The following is a 24,424-nucleotide window of genomic DNA, read 5'->3' as shown; positions in this document are numbered from 1 at the left end:
CAGAATATTTAGTGATTAAAATAAATATATATATTTTAAATATGCAGCGGAATATGAGTTAAAGACATCAGAAATATATTTTCCCTCCCCTGTCCTACCCACTCATTTGGAGGGAGTCTCCAGGCAGTACCGTATGGTCATTCCCTAAATACAAACTAAAGCCACTGTATTTGTGCATTGAATTAGCAGAAGGTTTGGTTGAAATCGTTCTGAATAGACTTACACTTGATGTCAATCTGTGAACAACAGGGAATATTTCTTAAAATTGTATTTATTATTCAACGATTAAAACAGTTATTGTTGAAGCACGATAAAATACAAAAAGACGTTAATAAACATGCTGAATGGGCGTGTACATGGCAAGCGAATTTTAACATAGTTAGGTTGTGAATTTTGGTCCGAGGAATGAGGAAGCCACATTATTCTCGAAAAATTAGAATCTAAATGGGGTAGAGGAGCAAGGGATCCAGGGGTGCACATTCACAAATCATTAAAATTAGAAAAACAAGTTGCTACCGAAGTATTGGAGTCCATTTCTAGAGGAAATGAATGGAAAAGGAGAGAAGCCATGTTAAATTTGTATAGAAATGTTGTTGGACCACATTAGAGTATTGTGTCCTTTTGTGGTCTCCATCACAGAGGCGGTTCAATGAGGGTCCACTAGATTGATTCCCGGGATGAGAGGGTTGTCCGAAGAGGACATATTGAGTAGATTGGGACCATACTCACTGGGATTTAGAAGAATGAGAGATGATCTAGGATTCTGGGGGGATTTACAGGATAGATGTTGAGAGGCAGTTTCCCCTGGCTGGAGATTCTAAAACTCGGGGACATAGTCTGAGGTTATGGGGTCAGCCATGAGGTGGAATTTCTTAACTCAGAGGGTTGTGAGTCTTTGTAATGCACTTCCCCAATTTGGTGTGTATGCAGAATCATTGAGTACATTCAAGGCTGAGATAAAATCGATTTTTGGATTCTAGTTCAAACAAGGGATATGGAAATCGGGCGGGCAAGTGGAGTTAAGGTCGAAGATCTGCCACGATCTTACTGAACGCCAGAGCAGCCTCGAGGGACCATATGGTCTACTCCTGCTCCTAATTCTTATGTTTTTATGTTATATGTTACAAAATGGATATGTTGATAGGATTAGATGAGGGAAGGTGAGAAGAGTCTCGTGTGGAACATAAACGCCAGCACAGGCCACTTGGGCAGAATGCCAGTTACTGTGCTTTAAATTCCGTGTAAATTTTAAAAATCCCATCATCCATGTAGCATTACAAAACGCTATGTCTTATGCATCTGGCACTAATATGTGGTGAGGTAAAGTTCAGTCTGTACTGCCGGAACGTGGAAGGAAAGTTTGGCACAAGGGATGCCGGTAACGGAACGGCCTGCTTTTTGAAGGTTGAAAGAAAGCAAAATTCGATGGGCTTGGCAAGTAATGGGCCATCCTTCCCACCAGATATTCTACCCTGCGCTCTGCCAATGCAATGCTAAACTCCCAATTGATGAAGATTAAACAGTAACCACTTACTCTATACACAGTTTTTTTGTGGCATTCATATAGATTGGAATAATTTGAATATTGGGCGAGAGTGGCAAATGGACGATATCAATCAAGGCTCCCATTATACAGCATGCCCGGTTTTACTTTACATTGAAGTTAATGGAAAAGGAAATATGTCATGGGGTCATGGGGTCACATAGGTGGTCAGTTCGATAACATTCATTTTACAACATGACTTAAGATAAAATTGACCCTAGAAATTGCTACAGGATTTCTCCCATCATCTTCGGGCATTTGCATAATTTCTCCAGGGGATCCACTGATCTCCCTCTGCAGTTTTGGAAGAATGCAAGTACACTGGCGGAACAAGAGAGCAAGAGCCCCAAACGCATCCATTAACTAATTGCATTAGAACATGGCTAGCCTGGGTGTACGTTCCGGTGCAATATTCTTACACACTGTATAGACTTGCACGTAGCACCACCAAAGCCACACGTAGGTTCCCTGTGCAAAATATCAGCTGCAAAGCTTGCGACATGATATCCCTCGAGATATAAAGTCCTGTCAGAGTAAAACATATGTATAAATTGAATGGCTGGCGGGCAGGAACGCTGTGCCTAGGAGGCCTTGCACAAGGAACAATGGCCTAACCTGCCTTCAGACTAAAGTCCCTGAGGGCAGGTAGTTTGCACAGAGCACAAGTTGATTGTCGTTGCCTCCATTCTGTTTTCTTGTTGTATCCATGCTTTTTAATCCTGCTTCACTCTTATTTCCGTGGAAGGTTTTCGTAGACACAGCCTTCTTCCATTGGACGTCCTTCCAAACTAGCTTCAGTGTTTGTGCGGTTAACTGTGGCGTACGTGACACAATAGTCGCTGGGACCAATCTTGTTATCCTGGAATTAAAGAATATGGGGCTGAAATTGTCTCAGGTGGTGGCGCACAGCTGGCGAGAGAGAATCAGTGGTGATTTCAGTGGAAGGGAAGTCGGGAGAGATGGATAATGGATGGCCAATTCAATATTGCCCGATTTACAGTATGGTCAAAACTACTGACAATTAACTGGCTGAGCTCACACAATTTCACTTATAATTCCTCTATTAATTTACTTTTATAGTTAAAAATCAAAATAAAATGGTTGGATTGAAACGAGCAATGAATAAACCACCGACTAAATTTAAACAAGCGATGATAATTTTTTATTCATTGACGGGATGTGGGCGTCGCTGGCAAGGCCAGCATTTATTGCCCATTCCTAATTGCCCTTGAGAAGATGGTGGCGAGCCGCCTTCTTGAAACGCTGCAGTCTGTGTTGTGATGGTGCTCCCACAGTGCTGGTAGGGAGTGAGTTCCAGGAGTTTGACCCTGCAGCGATGAAGGAATGGCAATATACTTCCAAGTCAGGATGGTGTGTGACTTGGAGGGGGAGGTGTTCCCATAGGGTTAATGCCTTTTCTTGCAGTTTGGTACAATTGATTGGCTTGCTCGGCCATTTTAGGGGCAGTTAAGGGTCAACCTCATTGCTAGTGAGTCTGGAGTCACATACAGGGTAGACCAGGTAAGGACAGCCAATTTCCTTCCTTGAGGACATTAGTTGGGTTTTACAACAACCAGAGTGTGTCATGGTCACCATTACTGTTATGAGCTATTTATTCCAGATGTATTTAATTAACTGAGTTTACTTTCCCCAGCTGCCAGTGCTGGGATTTGAACTGATGTCTTCGGACCATTAGTCGAGACCTCTGGATTATTGATCCAGTTATGTAACCACGAAGCTACTGCACCCATATTTGCAATGATCTTTCGGTGGAACAAAACTACAATGTTCTTTATTATTCTGTAAACAACTGGCAACTGAATTTTAAAATAATGGTCGGGATTTAAATTACTAATCAGGGGCTACTTTAGTGGTGTGGAGCAAGTTTAGCAGCGACCTTTGCAGACAGAATGATTTAGATTTCACAAATTCGGCCCAGGCTTAAAACTGGCGTCGACTGGAACCGCCGGATTCTATTTTTAATTCAAATCATTGCAAATTAAAAATGTGTGTTTTCTATTCTGTGTGAAAGACCGTCATCGCCCTCTTTAAGCCCAAGTCGCAAGCAGCATATCTGTCCCAATGATAGAGAATAATAGACATCGGGGTTAAAATTGCTTTTGGGCAGTGTGGGACCATAACGGGTGGACAGCGAATGTGCTGCTCGTTTCACAGTCCAAAGGAATATCTTATTGATAAGGGTGTGTGTTTCAATCGGGCCATTGCTAAAACTGATGGCCGACAGTTTACTTTGCGAAGGTTAGTTAGAAATCTACCCGCATTGGTCGTGATATTTCTCACCAGCATCTTTCCCCTCTAAAGAAAACTTACCTGTTTCCTTCCTGAGGCGCCATCATCATTATCTGTAAATAAAGCAGATGCATTATAAAGGCAACAATCTGGGGAAGTTGATGAACAGAATCAGATTAATCCAGCCTAATCCGGGGTCATTTTAGTATCACCCACCCTGGCAGTAAACTGACGAGATCGGGACAATTTCAGGGTGGGTGTACACCCAATGGACTTTACTCTCCCTTGTAGTAGGAGAGTAAAATTGGGTGCGATTGACAACAGGGATTTCACCAGACCCAGTCCCTTTTCGACCAGGCTGAGTTAGGTTAAAATTACACCTGCTAATAACATCTACGTGATATTTCATGAGAAACATAAATAGGAGCAAGAGTAGGCCATTCGGCCCCTCGAACCTGCACCACCATTCAATACGACCATGACTGATCTGACTTGGCCTCATCCCCACTTTCCCATCCGCTCCTCAAAACCCTTAACTCCCCTGTAGCTCAAATATATGTCTATCTCCACCTTGAATATACTCAATGACTCTGCCTCCACAGCTCATTGGGTTAGACAATTCCAAAGATTCACAACCTCAGAGAAGAAATTCCTCCTCATCATCGTTTTAAAAGAGCGATCCCATATCCTGTAACTTTGTCCACTACTGCTAGATTCCCCCACGAGGGGGAACATCCTCCCTGAATCTACCCTGTCAAGCACCCTCAGAATCTTATATGTTTCAATAAGATCACCTCTCATTCTTCTAAACTCCAATGCGTAAATGCCCACCCTGCTCAACATTTCTTCTTTAGACAACCCCTTCATCTCAGGAATTAACCTAGTGAACCATCTCTGAACTGCCTCCAATGCAAGTGTATCCCGCCTGAAATAAGGGGACCAGAACTACACGCAATACTCCAGTTGTAGCAAGACTTCCCTACTATTATGCTCCACCCCCTGGCAATAAAGGTCAACATTCCATTTGCCTTCCTAATTACTTGCTGTACTTGCATGCTAACCGTTTGTGTTTCAAGTATGAGGACACCCAGTCCCCTATGTATGGCAGCATTAGGTAGTCTCTCCCCATTTAAATAATAATTTGTTTCATTAGTTTTCTTACCAAAGTGGATAATCTCATATTTTCCCACATTATACTGCATGTGCCGAATTTCTGCCCACTCACTTAACATATTTATATCCCTTTGCAAACTAATTGTGTCCTCCTCACAACTTGTTTCTCATGTACCTTTGTATCGTCAGCAAATTTGGCCAGGTCATAAATATAGATTGTAAATAGTGGAGGCCCCAGAACTGATACCTGTGGCATCCCACTAGTTACAGTTAGCCAACCGGAAAATGACCCATTTATCCCGACTCTTTGTTTTCTGTTAGTTAGCCAATCCTCTATCCATGCTAATATATTACCCCCAAGCCCGAGAGCTCTTATCTTGTGCAGTAACCTTTTATCTGGCACCATAGCGAATGACTTTTGCAAATTCAAATACACTACATCTACTGGTTCCCCTTTATCCACACTCCTCGTTACATCCTCAAAGGACTCCAATAAATTTGTCAAGCACAATTTCCCTTCCATAAAACCATGTTGACTCAAGTAGATGGCATTATGATTTTCTATATGTCCTGCTATTCATTCCTTAATAATGGATTCCATCATTTTCCCAATGACAGATGTAAGGCTAACTGGCCAATAGCTTCCTGCTTTTGGCCTCTTTCCTTTCTTCAATTGGAGCGTTAAATTTGCGAATTTCCAAGCCGCTGGGAGCTCTCTAGAATCCAGGGAAATTTGGTTGATTACAACCAATGCATCGACTATCTTTGCAGCCACTTCATTTAAGAACCTTGAATGTACGCCATCCTGAGAATGTAACCAATCCTTCTAGATCCACCAGCCGGGGGAAACATCCTCCCTGCATCCAGTCTGTCTAGCCCTGTCAGAATTTTATACGTTTGAATGAGATACACTCACATTCTTTTAAACTCTCGTGAATAAAGCTTAGTCGGCCCAATCGCTCCTCAGACGACAGTCCTGCCATCCCAGGAATCAGTCTGATGAACCCTCGCTGCACTCCCTCTATCGTAAGTATATCCTTTCTTAGGTAAGGAAAACAAAACTGTACACCGTACTCCCAAGGTCTCATCAAGGCCCTGTATAAATGTACATCCTCGCTCCTGTACTCAACTCCTCTTGCAATGAAGGCCAACATTCAATTTCCCTTCCTAACTGCTTGCTGCACCTGCATGTTTGCTTTCAGTGACTGGTGTACAGGGACGCCCAGGTCCGTCTGTACATCAACATTTCCCAATCTATCAACATTTAAATAATATTCTGCATTTCTGTTTTTCGTACTGAAATGGATAACTTCAGATTTATCCATGTTATACTGCATCTGCCATGTATTTGCCCACTCAATCAACTTGTCTAAATTAGCTTGAAGCCTATTAGCCTCCTCCTCACAACTCACAATCCCACCTAGTTTCGTGATGTCAGCAAACTTGGAAATATTACATTTGGGACCCTCACCCAAATTTTAGATATATATTGTGAATACAGCACCTTGATTATCAATTATCATTGGGATGCTTTTTGTGTCTTCTACCGTGAAAACCAATACAAAATATTTGTTAAATGTCTCTGCAATTTCCCCGTTTCCCATTATTAATTCCCCAGTCCCATCATCTAAGGGACCAACGTTTACTTTAGCTATTATCTTTCATTTATATACCTGTTGAAGCTCTTAGTCTCTGTTTTTTTATATTCTTTGCTAGTTTACTTTCATAATCTATCTTCTACCTCTATTAATTTTTTAGTCATCCTTTGCTGATTTTCAAAAATTTCCCAATTCTCACCTACTACGAATCTTTGCAACATATTATGCATTTTCTTTCAATTTGATACCATCCTAAACTTCGTCAGTTAGCCCCGGATGTTCATCCTTCTCGTAGAGTCTTTCTTGCACGCTGCAATAAATCTTTGCTGAGAGTTATGAAAAATCTCATTAAATATCTGTCACTGCCTATCTACCGTCTTACACTTTAATCTATTTTCCCAGTCTACTTTAGCCAACTCTTTCTTCATACCTTTTGTAATTGAATTTATTTAAGTTTCAGACCCAAGTTTCTCACCCTGAATCTGAATTAGAAATTCATCATGCTATGATCGCTCTTCACAAGAGGATCCTTTACCATGAGATCATTAATTAATCCTGCCCCATTACATATTACCAGATTTAAAATAGCCATCACCCTGGTTGATTCCACAACGTATTGTTCTAAGAAACCATACCGAATACATTCTATGAACTCGACCTCAAGGCTAACCTTGTCAATTAGATTTGTTCTAGCTATATGAATATTAAAATCGCCCATGATTATCGCAGTACCTTACTTACAAGCCCCTATTAGTTCTTGATTTATACACTGTCCTACACAGTGTAGCTACAGTTAGGAGTGCTATAGACTGCTCCCGCTAATGATTTATTTCCCTTACTATTTATTATCTCCGTTAAAACAAATTCTATATTTTGATATTCTGAGCCAATATCATTTCTCACCACTGCACTGATCACATCCTTTATTAAAAGAGTTACCCAACTCCTTTTGCTTTCTGCCTATTCTTCCGAAATATCAAATACCCTTGAATATTCAGTTCCCAGAATTGGTCACCTTGCAACCCCGTCTCTGTAATGACTATCAGATCATGCCCATTTATTTCGATTTGTGCCGGCAACTCATCTATCCTGTTATGAATGCTGCATGCATTCAGTTAAAGAGCTTTTATTTATTTTTATACCATTTTTAACTACTCTGAATCTGTTTGCAAGTGCACGTTTATGTCTGTATGCTTTGTCTCCTCCTGTCAATCTCTGGTTATCATTACCCCTATCGCTACCTTGCACTGTTACCTCCTCCTTTCTGTTTGACTTTCTAAATTCCCCTTCAACTGAACCCTCCCCCCTCCCCACTATTTAGTTTACAGTCCATGTACCTCATTCCCACTATATCAAGCAGAGGAATAACCCAACATTATGTAGAACTGTAATTATCATCTTGCTTAGCAACAGCTGCGAACAATTGACAGAAATTACCACAGCCTCGTGACTTTCTGATCGTGACCTCCGAATACACTAAATTGGCAGCATTTCCGGTAATATCTAAACAGAAACAAAAAGAGAAAACAAGACAAAAATAAGGCTTCATTAAGATGGATTAATATATAGATGATAGAGGGACGATAGATATATATAGAGAAATAGGGAGGAAGACATGGAGTGATAGATAGAAAGATACATAGATATTTGGAAGATAGATATAAAGATAGATAGATACATAGATAGAAAGATATTGATGGATACATGGATAGCTATTTACAGAGGTAGACTGATTGATTGCTTGATATAAATTAATTGCTAGCGATAATGTATTGAGACAACCGTATTAGTATCCATAATATGAATTTAGTGCATGGGAATAGATGATGTCATTTCCATAAGTTTAATAAGGATGATATATAACCATTAATTGAATAGCATTGTTTTAAATGTCCAAGAATGGATGATGTTTGCCACCAAAAGTACACATTATTTGCCTTCAACTTTATTGATCGACTTATATTAAGCATTTGTTATCGTCATTGCAGTTTATGGCAACATTAATTGTCCGGCCAATTATGATGTTATCTAAGAATCAGAACAGGGGAATTTGTGTGCAGGTTCTAAGGATACTAATCCTGAGAGATGGAACTTACAAAGTGCCTATAGTGATTTTTTTCATTTACAAATACTGGTATTGTGGTTTCAGTCCTATAATGCATCAATCGATTCAGGCTCTTCCCAGATGATGTCTCACAATCTGAAGACAGTCACTACCCTTACAGTAGTTAACAAGCCCTCCAGCAAAGTAACACAGCGGATCCTTACCTTCCATGGGCTTCGTGCCTTGTACTAAACTGTGGGTTATCTGATCAGAACTAGAAGCTGTAGAGCGAGAAAGAGGAAACTGCGATCAATGATAATCAAGGAAGCACTTAGATACCAGATCCATCCTACAATTCATGATTGGAAATTTACTGCTGTGTTCACTGGTTTTAAAATGAAGCAACTAATTAACCTGATCAATAAAAGCTGCTCCACAGGCCCGTGAGCAAAGTCATAGATAGAAAGATATTGATGGACACATGGATACCTATTTACAGAGCTAGACTGACTGATTGCTTGGTATAAATTAATTGACAGCGATAATGAATTGAGAAAATCGTATTAGTATCCATAATATGTATATAGTGCATGGAATTAGAGCATATCATTCCCCTCAGTTATATAACCATTAATTGCATAGCATTGATTTAAATGTCCAAGAATGGATTATGTTTGCCAAATGTACACGTTACTTGCCTTCAACTGTATCGATCGAGTTATATTAAGGATTTGTTATCGTCGTTGCATTTTATGGTGACATTAAGAGTCTGGCCAATTACGATATTCCACACAATAGTTATCTAAAAACCAGAACAGTGGAGTTCGTGTGCAGGTTCTAAGGATACTACTCCCGAGAGATGGAACTTACAAAGTGCCAATAGTGATTTTGTCATTTACAAATACTGTAATTGTGGTGCCAGTCCTATAATGCATCAATCGATTCAGACCCTTCCCAGATTACTTCTCACAGTCTGAAGACAGTCGCTACCCTCACAGTAGTTATGAAGCCCTATGAGATATACAAATCCCTCCAGCCAAGTAACAAGGCGAATTCTTACCTTCCATAGGTTTCGTGCCTTGGACTACACTGTAGATTATATGATTGGAAATAGAAGCTGCAGAGAGAAAAAATGGAAACTGTGCTCAATGACATAGTTAATTAAGGAAGCATTTAGATACCAGACACAACCTACAATTCATGATTGGAAATTTACTGCTGTGTTTACTGGTATTAAAATTAAGCAACTAATTATCCTGATCAATACAAGCTGATCCACCGTCCCGTGAGCAAATTCATGAAGTGTTTTGGTCCCAAGCCATAGGGCTGGGCTGAGTCGCTTGCTTGTAAACAGGGTGACGGTGAGAAGCATATTCTCTGATTACTCCATTCCAGGCACCCAGATATCGGGCTGAGGACCAGTTCCAGCATCCTTTGCTTGGAAAGTTGATTTGTAATGGTGGGGAGGAGACAGTTCCCCAAATCAATTTAGTACTCAAGATATTGTTCCTTATGTCGGATTATCAGGTTCTGAGATTAAAATTTTGGACTAGCACCCAGATGTCCACCTATCAATCCCGGCCGATTGAGAACCACTACCATCAGAAAAAGAAAAATGAGAGGTAGAGGAAATAATGAATTCAAAATTAAAAGGGAATAGGGGGTAGATTTTTGTTTTGGCGTCGGAACAGTTAGCGTCACCTGCAAAGAGCGCAGACTGCTCAGTCTGCTGGGGCAACAGGCACATCCTTTACGGAACCCACCAGCTTTTCTTTCCACTAACATGGTTCAATAGAACCGTGCCAAGTGCCTCAACTATTTCCCTGAGTATGCTCGACCCACGCGATGCTTAATACCCAGACAATAAGATGGGAATCTAACACGAGGGTATGCTGAATGCTTGCAGATGAAGAACTCCAATGTCCATGGGTGATTTCCACCATGTCCTGTCACAACGTCAGTGGAATATTGCCGCAAGCCATGCATATATGGCCGTTTCCCTGAATATTTACCGATATTCCACCGAAGATACGATGGGTTAGCGGCAGAACCAATGTTACCATGAACAATCTACCATATTTTTCACATGTGTCAGTTCACGCTTACCGGTATTTCGGGCTGATCCCACAACTGCATACTCGAAATTGTTCGCAGATGTTTCTTCACTCGGGGTTAGAGATTTATTTTCAGTTGCCACACTGTGCACGGAAATGTTCTCAGATATTTAGGATTCATGCATCAACAACGCAAAGTTAACTTTTAACGAAATGTTACAGAATCATAGATTTCAGAAGTAGATATACAGAACATAGAACGCCTTGAAGGAGCAATCGTACTTAGTCCCATATCCCTGGCTGTTGTCCGCAGCCCTAAATGGTCCTCATGGTCAACGATCCGTCCAACTCACTGCTAAAGTTATTGATGGAAATAGCTTCCACCAAATTTTCAGGTAGAGCATTCTACATCCCGACAACTCTCTCATTGAAAAATATTTCTCCACATCTCCCCTCAAGATCTTTATACAATGATGTTAAATCTATGACCTCTGTTATTGACCAAGAGGGAATATTGTTTCTCTATCTACTCTAACAAAACTTCTCATCCCCTTGAAAATCTCTAATGGCTCACCTCTTAACCTTCTCTATTCCATGTCCTAATTATCCAACCACTGCTTGTAAATAAAGTCCCTCATCCCTTGTAATATCCTGTAAACCTCCGCTGTAACCTTTCTTTGCCTCTTACTATGTTTCCTGAAGTGTGGTTTTATTCGTATTTTGGATGTGGGTGTCGCTGGCAAGGTCAGCATTTATTGCCCATCCCTAGTTGCCCCTTGAGAAGGTGGTGGTGAGCCGCCTTCTTGAACTGCTGCAGTCCGTGTGGTGAAGGTAATCCCACAGTGCTGTTAGGGAGGGAGTTCCAGGATTTTGACCCAGCGGCGATGAAGGATCAGCGATATACTTCTAAGTCAGGATGGTGTGTGACTTGGAGGGGAACTTGGAGGTGGTGGTGTTCCCATGCGCCTGCTGCCCTTGTCCTTCTAGTTGGAAGAGTTTGCGTGTTTTGGAGCTGCTGCCGAAGAAGCCTTGATGAGTTGCTACCATGAATTGTCCAGCTGAGACCTAAACATTGATTCATAAAGTTCTAGCTTGTTCTCTTTGCTTTTACATTATAAGCCGCTATTTAAAAAAAACAAATGATCCATATGCTGCTTTAACCAACTTATCTACTTGCCATGTCATATTTAAGGATTTGTGTATATGCACACCAAAGTATTTCTGCTCATCTACACTTTTCAAAATCGTGGCTTTTGTTGTATATTGTCTTTCCAGATTAGTTCTCCAAAAGTACATCACTTCACAGTTCCAGGTTGAACTCCATCTGCCATGCTTCTGCCCATTTAACCATTCCTGTCTATGTCACCCTGAAGACTACAACTATCCTCATCACAATCTACTACCTGGCCAAGTTATGTATCATCTGCAGATTTACAATGTTGCTCCTTACACCTTTGTCTAGGTCAGTCATTAAAATTCAAAGAGTACTGGACCCCAAAATGACTGTTGGGGAACACCACTGCAAAACCACCTCCCCGTCTGAGAAATATCCATCCACCACCACTCTCTGCTTCCTGTCACCGAGCCCATTCTGTATCCATAACGCCACTTTCCCTTAATCCCATGGGTTTACATCTTTTTTAACAAGCCTCGGATGACTGCCTTCTGCAAGTCAATATATGCAACATCTACTACACCATCTTGATCAAAAGTCTCTGTTAACTCATCAAATATTCAATCAAGTTAGTCACACATGATTTCCTTTAACAAATCCATGTTGCATCTCCTTGATTAAACAATGTCTTTACAAATTAATGTTTATTTTTTCCCTAATAATGGTTTCCAATAACTATGTTAGGCTGACTGACCTGTTGATAAACTAAAAAGCAAGAACCAAAAAAGAGAGTATTTAGCACTTAAACATTCCAACCGTCTCCATCGGAGCTATATCAGAGACTATGGCGTGAAATTCCACTTGTACGTGGAGGCATAAAAGGCGCAACTAGCGACCGTCTATGTCGAGTCCAATATTCAGTTCCAATTGGGGGCGTATAATTTGCACCCGGGCCAAAGAGGATTTTCAGCTTTCAGTATAATCATGGATATAGTTACGATGGACTAATATAAAGATTTTGCAGACTTACCCCTGCGGCTGTGAAACACTTGAGGAATTGTCTGGATAAAATAGAAAGAGACATATTTCAGCAAGTTGTGCAATAAATATGGCACTTCTACTGCCTAGAGATGGTTTTGGTTTCCTTAAATAATCGTCAGACAGTAAGCATTTTCATTGTTAATAATTAAAAACTGTTACACACGTGCATTTATATCAATAATTAAATAAAACAGAGCACGAATGCACAAAGAACTTCTGGAAAAATTTAAGATATCACCAATCATTACAAATCATCAAGCAGATTTCACATTCTCTTCCTAACCACGTGCCAGTTATTATTCTCCCCCTGGCACAGATTTATTCCTTTTGAGAATGGTAGAAGCGGAAACATATCCTCAACTAAGCAAGCTGAGTTCATCAACCGAATTCATCCATGTAAATAACTCTTTGCACTCCTGCCCAAACTGTGCCTCTCCCTCTCAAATCAGTCTGTTACATTTCGAATGATGCAACTGAATATGTTGGGTAATGAATCCCATCCCGTGTCTGTCGAGCCAATCACCTGCCCGGAAGACACTGCTCACCTTGTTTCTGCTTCCGAAGTTTGAAGAAAACCAGTGCAATCAGGGCAGCGATCAGAAAAAGTGGAAGAACTGTTGCTGTGATCGCGGTTGTGTGACTTTGTGCTGGAATCAAACAAACTTATTACATGAATAGCATAAAACCATTCCAAGCATTACAAATTCAACACCGCACCATACACCAAATTAAAATTGTTTTTAAAATCTGCACTGAATGGATTCCATTTCTACCCACCTGAGACCCACGAACCTGGAACATTGGTCCATGGATTTGTCAGCTCTAGGGTCGATTATTACCATGCCTTCCTTTCTGAGCTCCCAACGCCGCCATCCACAAACTACAACTAAGCAAGACATCCCTGTCCCACACCAATTCCTACTCGCCACTTTTCCAATCTAGCTTCCTGTCCTCGAATGTAACAATTTTAAACACCTGGTCCTCATGTTCACTATATTTCTTACATATATCCTCCAATTATATCTCCATCCTTACAGCCCTCAGTCAGTTAATTTGTGGCCTATTGGGCTCACGCGCTTCCTGTGTCACACCATTAGTGAAAGTGCTTTGGCTCTACTCTCCTAAACCACCTCTACTACAGCCTGCTTCAAACATCCTCACAGGAACCATATTTGCAGCCAGGTTTTTGCTCACCCCTCCCAAACTTCCCCTCTCTGTCACTTTATGACCATGGCTCTGCTTTGTATCCTTATCAATTTCAACTTCAAAAGCACCCTTGTGAAAATTTGCTAGTTTATTTCAGCACGATTTTCACCTAGTTAAGTTCAATTTCTTAATCAGAAACTATACTTATAAATTTTCACCTGAGCTGCGATGTTTTCTTTATGAGATATAAGTCATGCAAATTCAATATACTGTTTACTTTGACGGAAGAAAAGTATTTCATAAAATTAGATCAAGCACAATGTTCTGTTACATGGTACCGTGACATCGATATAATTGCTGGTTGTCATTACTATTCCTTCAAAGCTCCCTCTGTTGGTCGCTACACAGTGATATCGACCTCCATGGCCTGTCTGGAATGAATTGATAATGAGTTCACTCCCGTCCCTGCTTAAGTGATAAGATTCGCTGTTGTTTCCTAACTGTACCAGCGGAAAAGCAGTGCAGTGCCTCTCTTCACCAGGCACTGGAGAAAGAGACGGTCCCCCGCTGAAATCTCAGTTTTGTTGGCATTGGAAGTGAGAGAAGCACCAGCTGCAGGAACTAGTGGAAAGCAGATCAGATTAAAGATGTAGAGAATTAATTCTGCAAGTTACAATTCAACATTGAAACCTATTTTGAGTACTATCTTAGATTAAATCAGATAAATAAATCAGACTGGTGCAAGAATTGTTGATCAGGTGTAAATGCATTGGCGAAAATATTTAGTTCAGAATTGTCCTTGCGCTGTTCCATTAGTGATAGTGAATATTAGTTCTAACTAATGTTTCGACACATAACACCAAATAGTAGGTTTTCTTCCAAAATTGAAAGTTTTCAACAGGACTGTATATGAAACGGGAAATATAGCGAGTGGACAAACAAGATGATTGTTTTCAGGTAGGTTCGTTAATGCACTGAAACATGTGCAGATTTCCTTTGTCACCGGCCTCAATGTGGTGGTGACAATGAGCCATCAGTACAACTTGCGCTGAGTTACATACAGAACAATGCGGGGGGAATCCACCAGGCAATGGAAGGAAACATATGACGTTGATTATAATGGGCGAACTCTACGATATGACCCATGTTTCACCTTCGGCTAAAGTTACAATGGCCCGCTTCAGAGCAAAGCCTAATTCGGGCCGAAAGCCTGAGGGCTCCACTGTTGCCAATCTTCCAATAATATAGGGATGGAACCTATATTGTCCAACTGAGCTTGAAATATATCATCAGCACGAGCAGGTCAGAGTCTAGGTAATCTCTGGCGCGTGTCTCACTTCCTGACTCCACAAAGACTTTCCACCATCTACAAGGCACAATTAAGGAGTGTGATGGAATACTCTCCACTTTTCTAGTGAGTGCAGCTCCAACAACACTAAAGAATCTTAACACCATCAGGACAATGCAGCCCCCTTGATTGTCACCCCATCCACCACCTTAAACATTCACTCCCTCCACCACTGGCACACCGTGGCTGCAGTGTGCACCATCTACAAGATGCACTGCAGCAACTCGCCAAGGCTTCTTCGGCAGCACCTCCCAAACCCGCGACCTCTTCCCCCAAGAAGGACAAGGGCCGCAGGGGCATGGAAACACCATCACCTCCAAGGTTCCCTCCAAGCCACACACTGCCCTGATTTAGAAGTATATCGCCGATCCTTCATCGCTCCTGCGTCAATATCCTGGAACTCCCTCCCTCACAGCACTGTGGGAGTACCTTCACCACGTGGACTGCAGCGGTTCAAGAAGGTGGCTCACCACTACCTTCTCAAGGGCAATTAGGGATGGCCAATTAAAGCAAATGTTGCCAGCGACGCCCAATCCCATATACAAATACAAAAGTATTAGCAGCTACGGTTAAGAGATGATGTTCTAAAATTTATAGCCCAAAAATTACTGCCGATGGTATTAAGATTTGAGTCGTCATTAACCTCTCCGTATAACTTCTCTCAATTTGTCAATTAAACAGACTGATCGGCCGTTTTAAATCTACAACTAACAGTTGCAGTTTGTAGACCAATATTTGATGCAATCAGATGACATTCTTGTTCTTTTTAGGCATTCACCTGTTTAATGTAAATGGCGCAGTGCCTCACTTCACACAGAAGAATGTCAAAGAAGATGTTACAACGTCCAAGCTATTGGCAAAAGCAATGATTCCCGGACTGTTCTCACTTTGAGTCACTTGTTTCGTTCTGCCTCAGAGGTATTTATAATAACTCACCTAGCACTGCAACCGTAACAAAATCGCTGTGTAGAGGACGTCTGGTCGCTTCATTTGAAACACCACAAATATAATCCCCTTGGGTGCTTTGGTTGACTTTACCGATTTGGTAAGTAATTTCGGTTAGGTTGGACTCCTCTCGGAAGAGTTCTTTATTCGGGCCTTTGTAGAATATGTAGGTAATCGGGGTAGAACCGTTGAACACTGAGCAGGTTAACGATGCTGTGTCGCCTTCCAGTAACTCTTTACCAGGGCTGATTGCCAGTTCCGGTTTGGACACTGGGATTCCTGTAAATATAACCATTTGTTAATTACATTGCTTTTGTGGAATTTGTAGTATTACTTTCAAAGTGAAATAGGGCTCTCATCAAAATAAAGAGCCTCGTCATTTAGGTTACCACTCCAATCTTGGGCGCCCGTGCCCCTCTCCTACTTCAGCAGTCAGTGGAATTAATAGAGGAAAAACTGATTCTGGAACTGCAATGATTCCTATTGCAATCCACTAGTGGCCACCCTACTATCTCTGGCCTGGTACTGATTCCTACTAACTCTGCACTATTCCAGTACCATAAACACTATCTACCTAAATGCAATTGCATCTAACTCCACTGCTCCACTTGGCCAATCATTCTTTGTTCCAGCAATCCTCGAATAAAGAACGTTCTTCTAAGCTATCCTCCCGCTTATATTGATAATTATACATCAATGATCCCTCCTTCCTGTCTTCGCAATCAGAGTAAATACCATTCCCTTATCACCCTATCTCGGTCTTATCATGTAATAAACAGTAATGAAATAACTCTTAGCCATGGCTACTCCGGTAGTGTTCGTGCCAGTAGCTCAAGTCTATTCTGGTGAATAAAGTTTTCCATCCCTGGCGTCATCTGGTGAATCAACGCTTCCCGTTTTCTGTGATTTTACTGTTCTCTTTAAAATGGAAGGCAGGACATTGGACACAGTATCTGTGGCCTCACGAATGTGTTGTATAAACATGCTATTATTTCCTTTCCCCTGTTGTCTATGCGACAATAATTTAGTTATTTATGTATTCAGTGCATGTTGAACATATAGGTAAGGCCCTTTCTTCACGGATCAATCCCCGTGTGCGAACCTGCTGGGAATTTTGTGGATGAAAGATGCTAAATTCTAACAGTAAATTGTACTCACGTCTGACTGAAACAGAAACCTGATTACTCAGTTTCTTCACCTCACTGTTCAAAGTACTTGCTTCACACTGGTAAATCCCCGAATCGTCCAGCAGTGATGTCTCCTTGATGTAATAGTTGTGGTCTGCCGCTGAATTGAGAGCTTGTTCATTTTTGAAAAATACATATCTCAAAGACGAACTGGAGCGAAATATTTCAACCAAACATGCGAGATTTAACTGTTGGCCCTCAAATATTTGAGCTTCAGAATCAGCCCTCAATGTAGGTTTGGAGAAGAGCTCTATAAAATAGAGTAAAAAATAGATTTACCAGCTGAAGCATCGCTCAAAGATTTATGAAATTATTTGTTTGGATAACACAAGTTAATAATCAGAGCAATGAAATGCTGACAGCGGTTCAAAGAAAGAGCCGTTCAATAATCCTTGATTGCACTCTGTTTATAGGAAGATGCACTTTGGAACACCGACATCTGAACATACTCTCGTGGCTAGATTTGGGGAGAAGTTAACCCTTCCGTTAAAATGAATGGAGGAAACATCCTGCGGGTCCTGTGAGATTATCCCTCTTCAGCCCACCCCATTCCCCCCACTCAGATTTTGGACTCTGCTCTCCGCCCAGACGATGCTTTATGCCCAAGTCTTAAATACTGAAACCTCATTGGTCATTGTTGCAGCACCTTCACATTTTAGGACATTCATGTTAAACGCTCAGCTATGGACAATGCAATTCTTTGAAAATCCACTGATGACACAGGATCGATAACACCCACTTGGTGTTCTGATTGCCTGCTCCTTTTAAAATGTAAAGATAGAGTTATGATTGGCAGATTCTAACTGAATGCAATCGAGAGGCCGGACATCAGAGGCTCAGCCTTCAATAGCCTCCGGCGTTTTGCCACCCCGTCATCCCCCTCTACTGAAATTGGAGGGGTGGAAATTCAAGTTTGTCTGGGGTGCAAAACCGGTAGTAGCTCATTGGCCATACTATCTACACACAGGTGAAATTCGATTTCCTTGTCTGCCAATTATCTACTGCACTCTCCAAGTTAAATTTTAGCACCGAGATTTCAGCTAGCAACGATTGCCGGGACTAGTAAGTGGTAAGGCACTGTCTGATTAAACACCGTGCTGTTCCTGACCAGGTTCTGCTCGTTGCTGATTCAGTCAGACAGAAACAGAGGAGGTAACTTGACCTTGGATCCATGGTGTAAAACGCGTGGTATCGAATCTTGCACCAATTGTACACCACGCACGATGTTCCTGTCCAATGATAATGATGCGACGCAAACACGGGAGGGACATATAATGGGAGGCAAATTCAGTATCGCCCATTCGACACTATTGCAGGAAGCTAATATTAGCCACTGGGAGTGGACACTGGTCTTCAAACGTTGCAGCTATTACAAGTGTGGGTTTCAGTAAATGTATGGATTTTTTATAGAACCAGGTGGCGCTTTGATTTAAACAGATCACATCCAAAATTGATTTATTATGTGATAAAGCTGGGAGTAAATCTTTTTCCACATTGGATCCCTCCCGTATATTTATTTATCTATAATCCCCTGAAGAATTCTTTAAATGAAAGATGAACAGTAATTACAGCTGGTTCTATTTACCTTCTACCGTAATGGAAACCTCATCACTCTGTTGTTATCACGGTGGTAGAAAGCATTTGCTCAACAAGGCTAAGTCACCGAGCCCTTCAAAGAAGCTGCCCCCATGTGCTTAGAGTTGATGTATGAATTCAACTGCAGAGCTTTGCCATTTTTGTGAAATGTGTATTGAAGCCTAATATTGAACAGCATTGTTTCAATAAAAAAATGAATTTTAACTGGTCTACCTCAAATATTTTAACTGCAGGCTCAGTCCTCAGTTTAGGTTTGGAGAAGAGTTCGGTGAAAACAGAATATGGATTGGGAGGTAAGAATTCATCTCATATAGTTAAACAAATAGCAGAGATTATTGATAACAAGAGCAAGGATATACCAAGAACCACCACGAGGTGCGACTGTACTAAATGGTAACCAGCAGCTGTATTGTGGAACACTCCAGTAGGCAGCATTACTATATTGTTATGGATTTCCACTCGCTGCTTTGTTTGCGGAGAACTTAATCTGCTTAATATATTCTGCTGATACAGGAACTCCACGCTGTGCAAGACTTATTCAAGTATGAATCCTTCAATAGAACTTTGCTCTTTTCGCTATTCCCTGCTGTGTCTCAACATCTACTATGATCACTGTGAATTCTGCAAATATTCACAGTTACATCACTCTGTCACCACCCAGCCACCACATTGGTTGGAAGGTATGATTCTGTGATCATCACTATGACAGGCTATTGCTTGACTGGTCTGTGGGACAGCTGTCCCAATTTTTGCAGAAGTCCCCAGATGTTAGGGAGGAGGGCTTTGCAGGGTTGACTGTGTGTCTTATCTGTGTCCGAATATGATGCCTAGTTCAATGCCAGGTGTTCCTCCAAGTTTTAATCTTACAGTTTTTTCTAGTGCTTTGATAAAACTTAGTAGCTTGCCAAGCCATTTCAGAGGGGATTAAGAGTCAACCACATTTCTGTGGTTGTGCAGTCATATATAGGCCAAGGATTCTTAGAATACTTCACATCCTTCAACAGCTCATTACCAGATCAAATAAAGAAAATGAAAAAGAAAAGCAGTGACCAACTTTTTATGGTGATGGTTACATTCGGGGAGATCCACTTCCTGTAACGTATTTTGAGTTCACACCGATATGGTGCCGTATCTGACTCTTTTGCGTTTTCTATGGTGTACTGAGATTCGTCAGTTTCTGCTATTAACTGTTTATCTCGATACCACAGGAAGGGAAAACCTTCTCTCCATTTCCAGGAAGGCATCAAACATTTCAGGATAATACTGTCACCTGACAGTGCGGATGTTGGATTCACTTCCAGAGTTAAATTCATATCAGAAGCTGCAAAAAAAGTGAAACATATGAACGAAATACAAATTAAAATATGTTAAAGCACCATTCTTCAATGTTAAAAAACATTGGCTTGAAAGTGCAGCTCAATATCCAGAGCAATCGGTATCACCTCAGTAACTAAAAGTAATTTTAAGACCTGAAAAGCCAAACTAATGTTTATTGGTTCAGAGAGTGACCGTTCCCTTTCTAATGCTGAGCTATCACTGCTCATATTGCCCTTCAAGGTTTCATCAACGAAGTTCAATGGCGAGGATCGATTCAACAGCCAGGCAGATGCCCAGCCCTCTCTAAATAAACGTCTGGTATTTGTAAATGTTGTGGAATCAAGATATTAAAACCGTGGCCGCTTTCACCTGTTCAGGTGCTTCTGATATCAGTTAAAAATCCCATTGAACGACGCCAAGACGAAGAAGTCGTTCCAGTGTCCTGGGGTATTGCTCGTTCGTCCAGCAAGACCAAACAAATTAGCTGCTCATTGTCCCATTACCTTTTGTGGAAACACAGGGCAATTTCCTGCCTTCGCTCCTCCACTGTAACTTCGCCAGGTGTGCGGAAGGGAACCCCATTTATGTATGTAAAGGGTTTTTGCACTGCACATACAATAAACTTGTGGCAGTGCTCAAGGAGCGCCCCTAGTTAGTCACCTATCAACAATTATTCTAGCATTGCTTATTACCTAGATAAAAGCATTCGTTGCACCTCATAATAATTTGTTTTCTGAGAGACACAAGATAAATGTACACTCCACTTCTCACCATGCCTCGGGTCTGCAGATGCACTTCCAACCAATCCTGATCCCAGGGGAGCGCCGGGAGGATACACTTGAGCTACTTTTCACTTTTACCGCCAAGAGGCCAAAGGGCAGTAATGGAGCAGCCATAAGTTTCAAACCACTCTCGATTTATTTAACACTGAAGTAAATAGAAATGCGACTCCACCTGAATCTAAAACATGGCGATTGATTGGACCTCGCCTGTTTATTTCACCCTGCGATGAAAGGTAAAGTTATTCCCACTCCGGTATAAATTTGCAATACACATTGGCGGCAAATGAGCGAATACGAAACAGCAGTCGGTTTTATGACTTTTACATTTGATTTGTAACAGGGTTGGAGAGAGTAGAGCCCATTACGTGCTTCCACCAAAGTTGGATTTTAAACCTGTGATGGGTCACCCTACAACCTACTTCGCAGAGGATGAAGTAATGTTTAAATGGAGAAGTCATTGCATATCAGACCAGCGACACAACGCAGCCAGAAGGCGACACAGCAATTCTCAGATGTCATTATTATTAATATAAACTAGTTTGCAGATCACAGATTTTGTAGTTTGAACTTTGGAAATAGAATTTAAGCTTTCAACACAGTCTTAAAATTACTCTAGGAGATATTAACGGTGGCTTTCTCGTATCTGCTGTTTTAGAGAGCCGCTGTTCCATGCACAATTAGCGGTTTAAGGTCTCTCTTGAAATAAATAACATTTGATTGACCTAACAACATGTAAGAATTTGGGTAGATTTAGACTCTGTGCGATATTTCAATTGAAGTTAATGTGATATAAATGGGAGGTGAAACTGGCTGATACTACCGCACAAAATAGCGGCATATATTTCAACTCTGGGGAAACCGAGAGGTCCCCCTGTTAGGAGGAGGGATGAAGATACACTTCTGCCCAGTGGTCCAATTTTATCCCAGTATTGCATGTGCTTGATATCCTGTACTATATTTGACTGTGAGGCCCCTTTATAAGCGACACATTTCTCGACTAAAACTGAGCTATGATCATTGGTGTCGAAGTTTACCTACCAATGGTGACTAAATCCAGAGGTTTACTCTTCTCAGAGGAGGACCAAGGCAGCGGCACTGAACACTGGTAAGACGCTCCAATGCGACTATCTGCATATCTTTCAAAGAACATATATTTAAAATGAATATAAGTCTCATCTTTATACCAATGAGCCAATGTTTTCATGCCTCTGTATCGACACTGCAGGTAAAATGTCTCCCCTTCTTTCACGATTCCATCGCTCGGATTGCTAAGGACTACTTCTGGGACATGGGCTGTAGAATGAAATTAAAATAATGTTCTGATTAGAATTGTTGAAACTAATCTGTGCAATATCCACTACAGAGAATTTCTAGTCGCTGTCCAAAATGGGCGCTACCTATCGGGTGCCCATGGATCGATCTTTTGAGTTGGTGATGACTTTACATCGTTGATATCGACCTCAGCACGTTGTAAACGGAAACTCCCTGGCTGCTTAAACTTTTAGAATGGCCGACCTTTGGGCGGCAGAAGCACCTGCCTTTTCCTGGCGGTACTCCTCTGTCACCATGCAAATCAGGATTTTGTGATTTACACCGGACCCAGCTTAGAAACACAGAAACATGGAAAAATAGGAGAAGGAGTAGGCCATTCAGCCCTTCGAGCATGCTCTGCCATTCAATATGATCATGGCAGATCCTACGTCTCACAAACATATTCCAGCTCTCTCCCCATGCCCCTTGATGCCTTTTGTGTCTAGAAATCTATCTATCCCCTTCTTAAATATATTCAGTGACTCGCCCTCCACAGCCTTCTGTGGTAGAGAATTCCACAGGTTCACCACCCTATGAGTGAAGACGTTTCTCCTCGTCTCAGTCCTAAACTTCCTACCCCGTATCCTGAGACTGTGACCCCTCGTTCTAGACACGCCAGCCAGGGGAAACATCCTCCCTGCATCCAGTCTGCGTAGCCCTGCCAGAATTTTAACCGTTTCAATGAGATCCACACATTCTTCTAAACTGTAGTGAACACAGGCCTAGTCGACCCAGTCTGTCCTCATACGACAGTCCTGCCATCCCGGCAACCAGTCTGGTGAACCTTCGCTGCACTCCCTCTATGTCAAGTACATCCTTTCTTAGGTAAGGAGACCAAAACTGCACACAGTACTCCAGGTGTTGTCTCACCAAGGCCCTCTATAACTGTAGAAAGACATCCTTGCTCCTGTACTCAAATCCTCTTGCAATGAATATCAACATACCACTTGCCTTCCTAACTGCTTGCTGTACCTGCATATTTGCTTTCAGTGTTTGGGGTACAAGGACACACAGGTCCCTTTATACATGAACATTTCCCAATCTATCACCATTTATTTAGTACTCTGCCTTTCTGTTTTTCCAACCGAAGTGGATAACTTCACATTTATCCACGTTATGCTGCATCTGCAATGGTTTTGCCCACTCACTCAACTTGTCTAAATCTCCTTGAAGACACTTTGCCTCCTAATAACAACTCACGATCCCACCTCGTGTCATTTCATCAGCAAACTTGGAAATATTATATTTGGTTCCCTCATCCAAATCATTGATATTTATTGTGAATAGCTGGTGCCCAAGCACTGATCCTTGCAAAACACCACTAGTCACCGCCTCCCACCCCGTATGTCATTGCAGAACAGAATGGTCGGAGTGTGCTCCATGCACTCTCCCATCAGATTTACTAGCGAAAGCATAAAAGCGACACAGAATAAGTACGCTTTCCATATATTTCCATATCATCATGAAATGGTAGATGCAGGAACCCTCACAACATTCAAGAAGCATTCAGATGAGCACTTGAAACGCAACAGCATACAAGGCTACGGACCAAGAGCTCGAAAATGGGATTAGAATAGATAGGGCTTGATGGCTGGCGTGTACACGATGGGCCGAAGGGCCTCTTTCTGTGCTGTATAACTCTATGACTATGAATAACACTGAATATTCCCTTCCAATCACAGAAAACGAAAATTGAAAACTATTCTCTGCTTCCTTGTCTCAGACAATTTCTTATCCACGCTGTCCGTACCCCTTAATCGCAATGATAACAATACGATTTTTGCGAACAAATCAGTTGTGTGGTACTTCATTAGGCATTTTTTGAAAGTCTATATACACGACAGTGAACTGCACTAATTTGATTAGCATTCCCTGTTACTTCAACAAAGAACTGTCTATCTATCCATCCATTTATTTACTCAGTTATGATTACTCGCTGCCAACCCACAGTTAAATGATCTAGCAGTTACACAGACAAATTTCTAGGTCGCTTTTTCTTTAATATATTGTGGTAGACATTAAACTTGGCGCCGAG

General features: G+C 41.5%; 1 protein-coding gene across 1 annotated transcript; it reads right to left on the bottom strand.

The window, feature by feature from the left end:
- Positions 1-259: 259 nt before the first annotated feature.
- Positions 260-23,123, bottom strand: LOC147085008 (Fc receptor-like protein 2). Its single transcript, XM_085979710.1, is given in 14 exon segments — positions 260-2,402; positions 3,875-3,906; positions 7,942-8,007; positions 8,773-8,829; positions 9,609-9,665; positions 10,655-10,746; positions 12,747-12,777; positions 13,303-13,404; positions 14,235-14,405; positions 14,408-14,524; positions 16,188-16,475; positions 17,355-17,633; positions 20,034-20,300; positions 22,117-23,123. Coding segments are annotated over 14 exon segments (1,854 nt in total). The 5' UTR covers positions 22,283-23,123; the 3' UTR covers positions 260-2,273.
- Positions 23,124-24,424: the final 1,301 nt, after the last annotated feature.

The sequence above is a fragment of the Somniosus microcephalus genome, unplaced genomic scaffold, assembly GCF_052327205.1.
Source record: "Somniosus microcephalus isolate GS21.2 unplaced genomic scaffold, FLI_Smic_1.0 unresolved_chr9, whole genome shotgun sequence".
Lineage (NCBI taxonomy): Eukaryota > Metazoa > Chordata > Chondrichthyes > Squaliformes > Somniosidae > Somniosus > Somniosus microcephalus.
The sequence above is the reverse complement of the archived record's forward strand: the minus strand, read 5'-3'. Positions and strand labels throughout refer to the sequence as shown.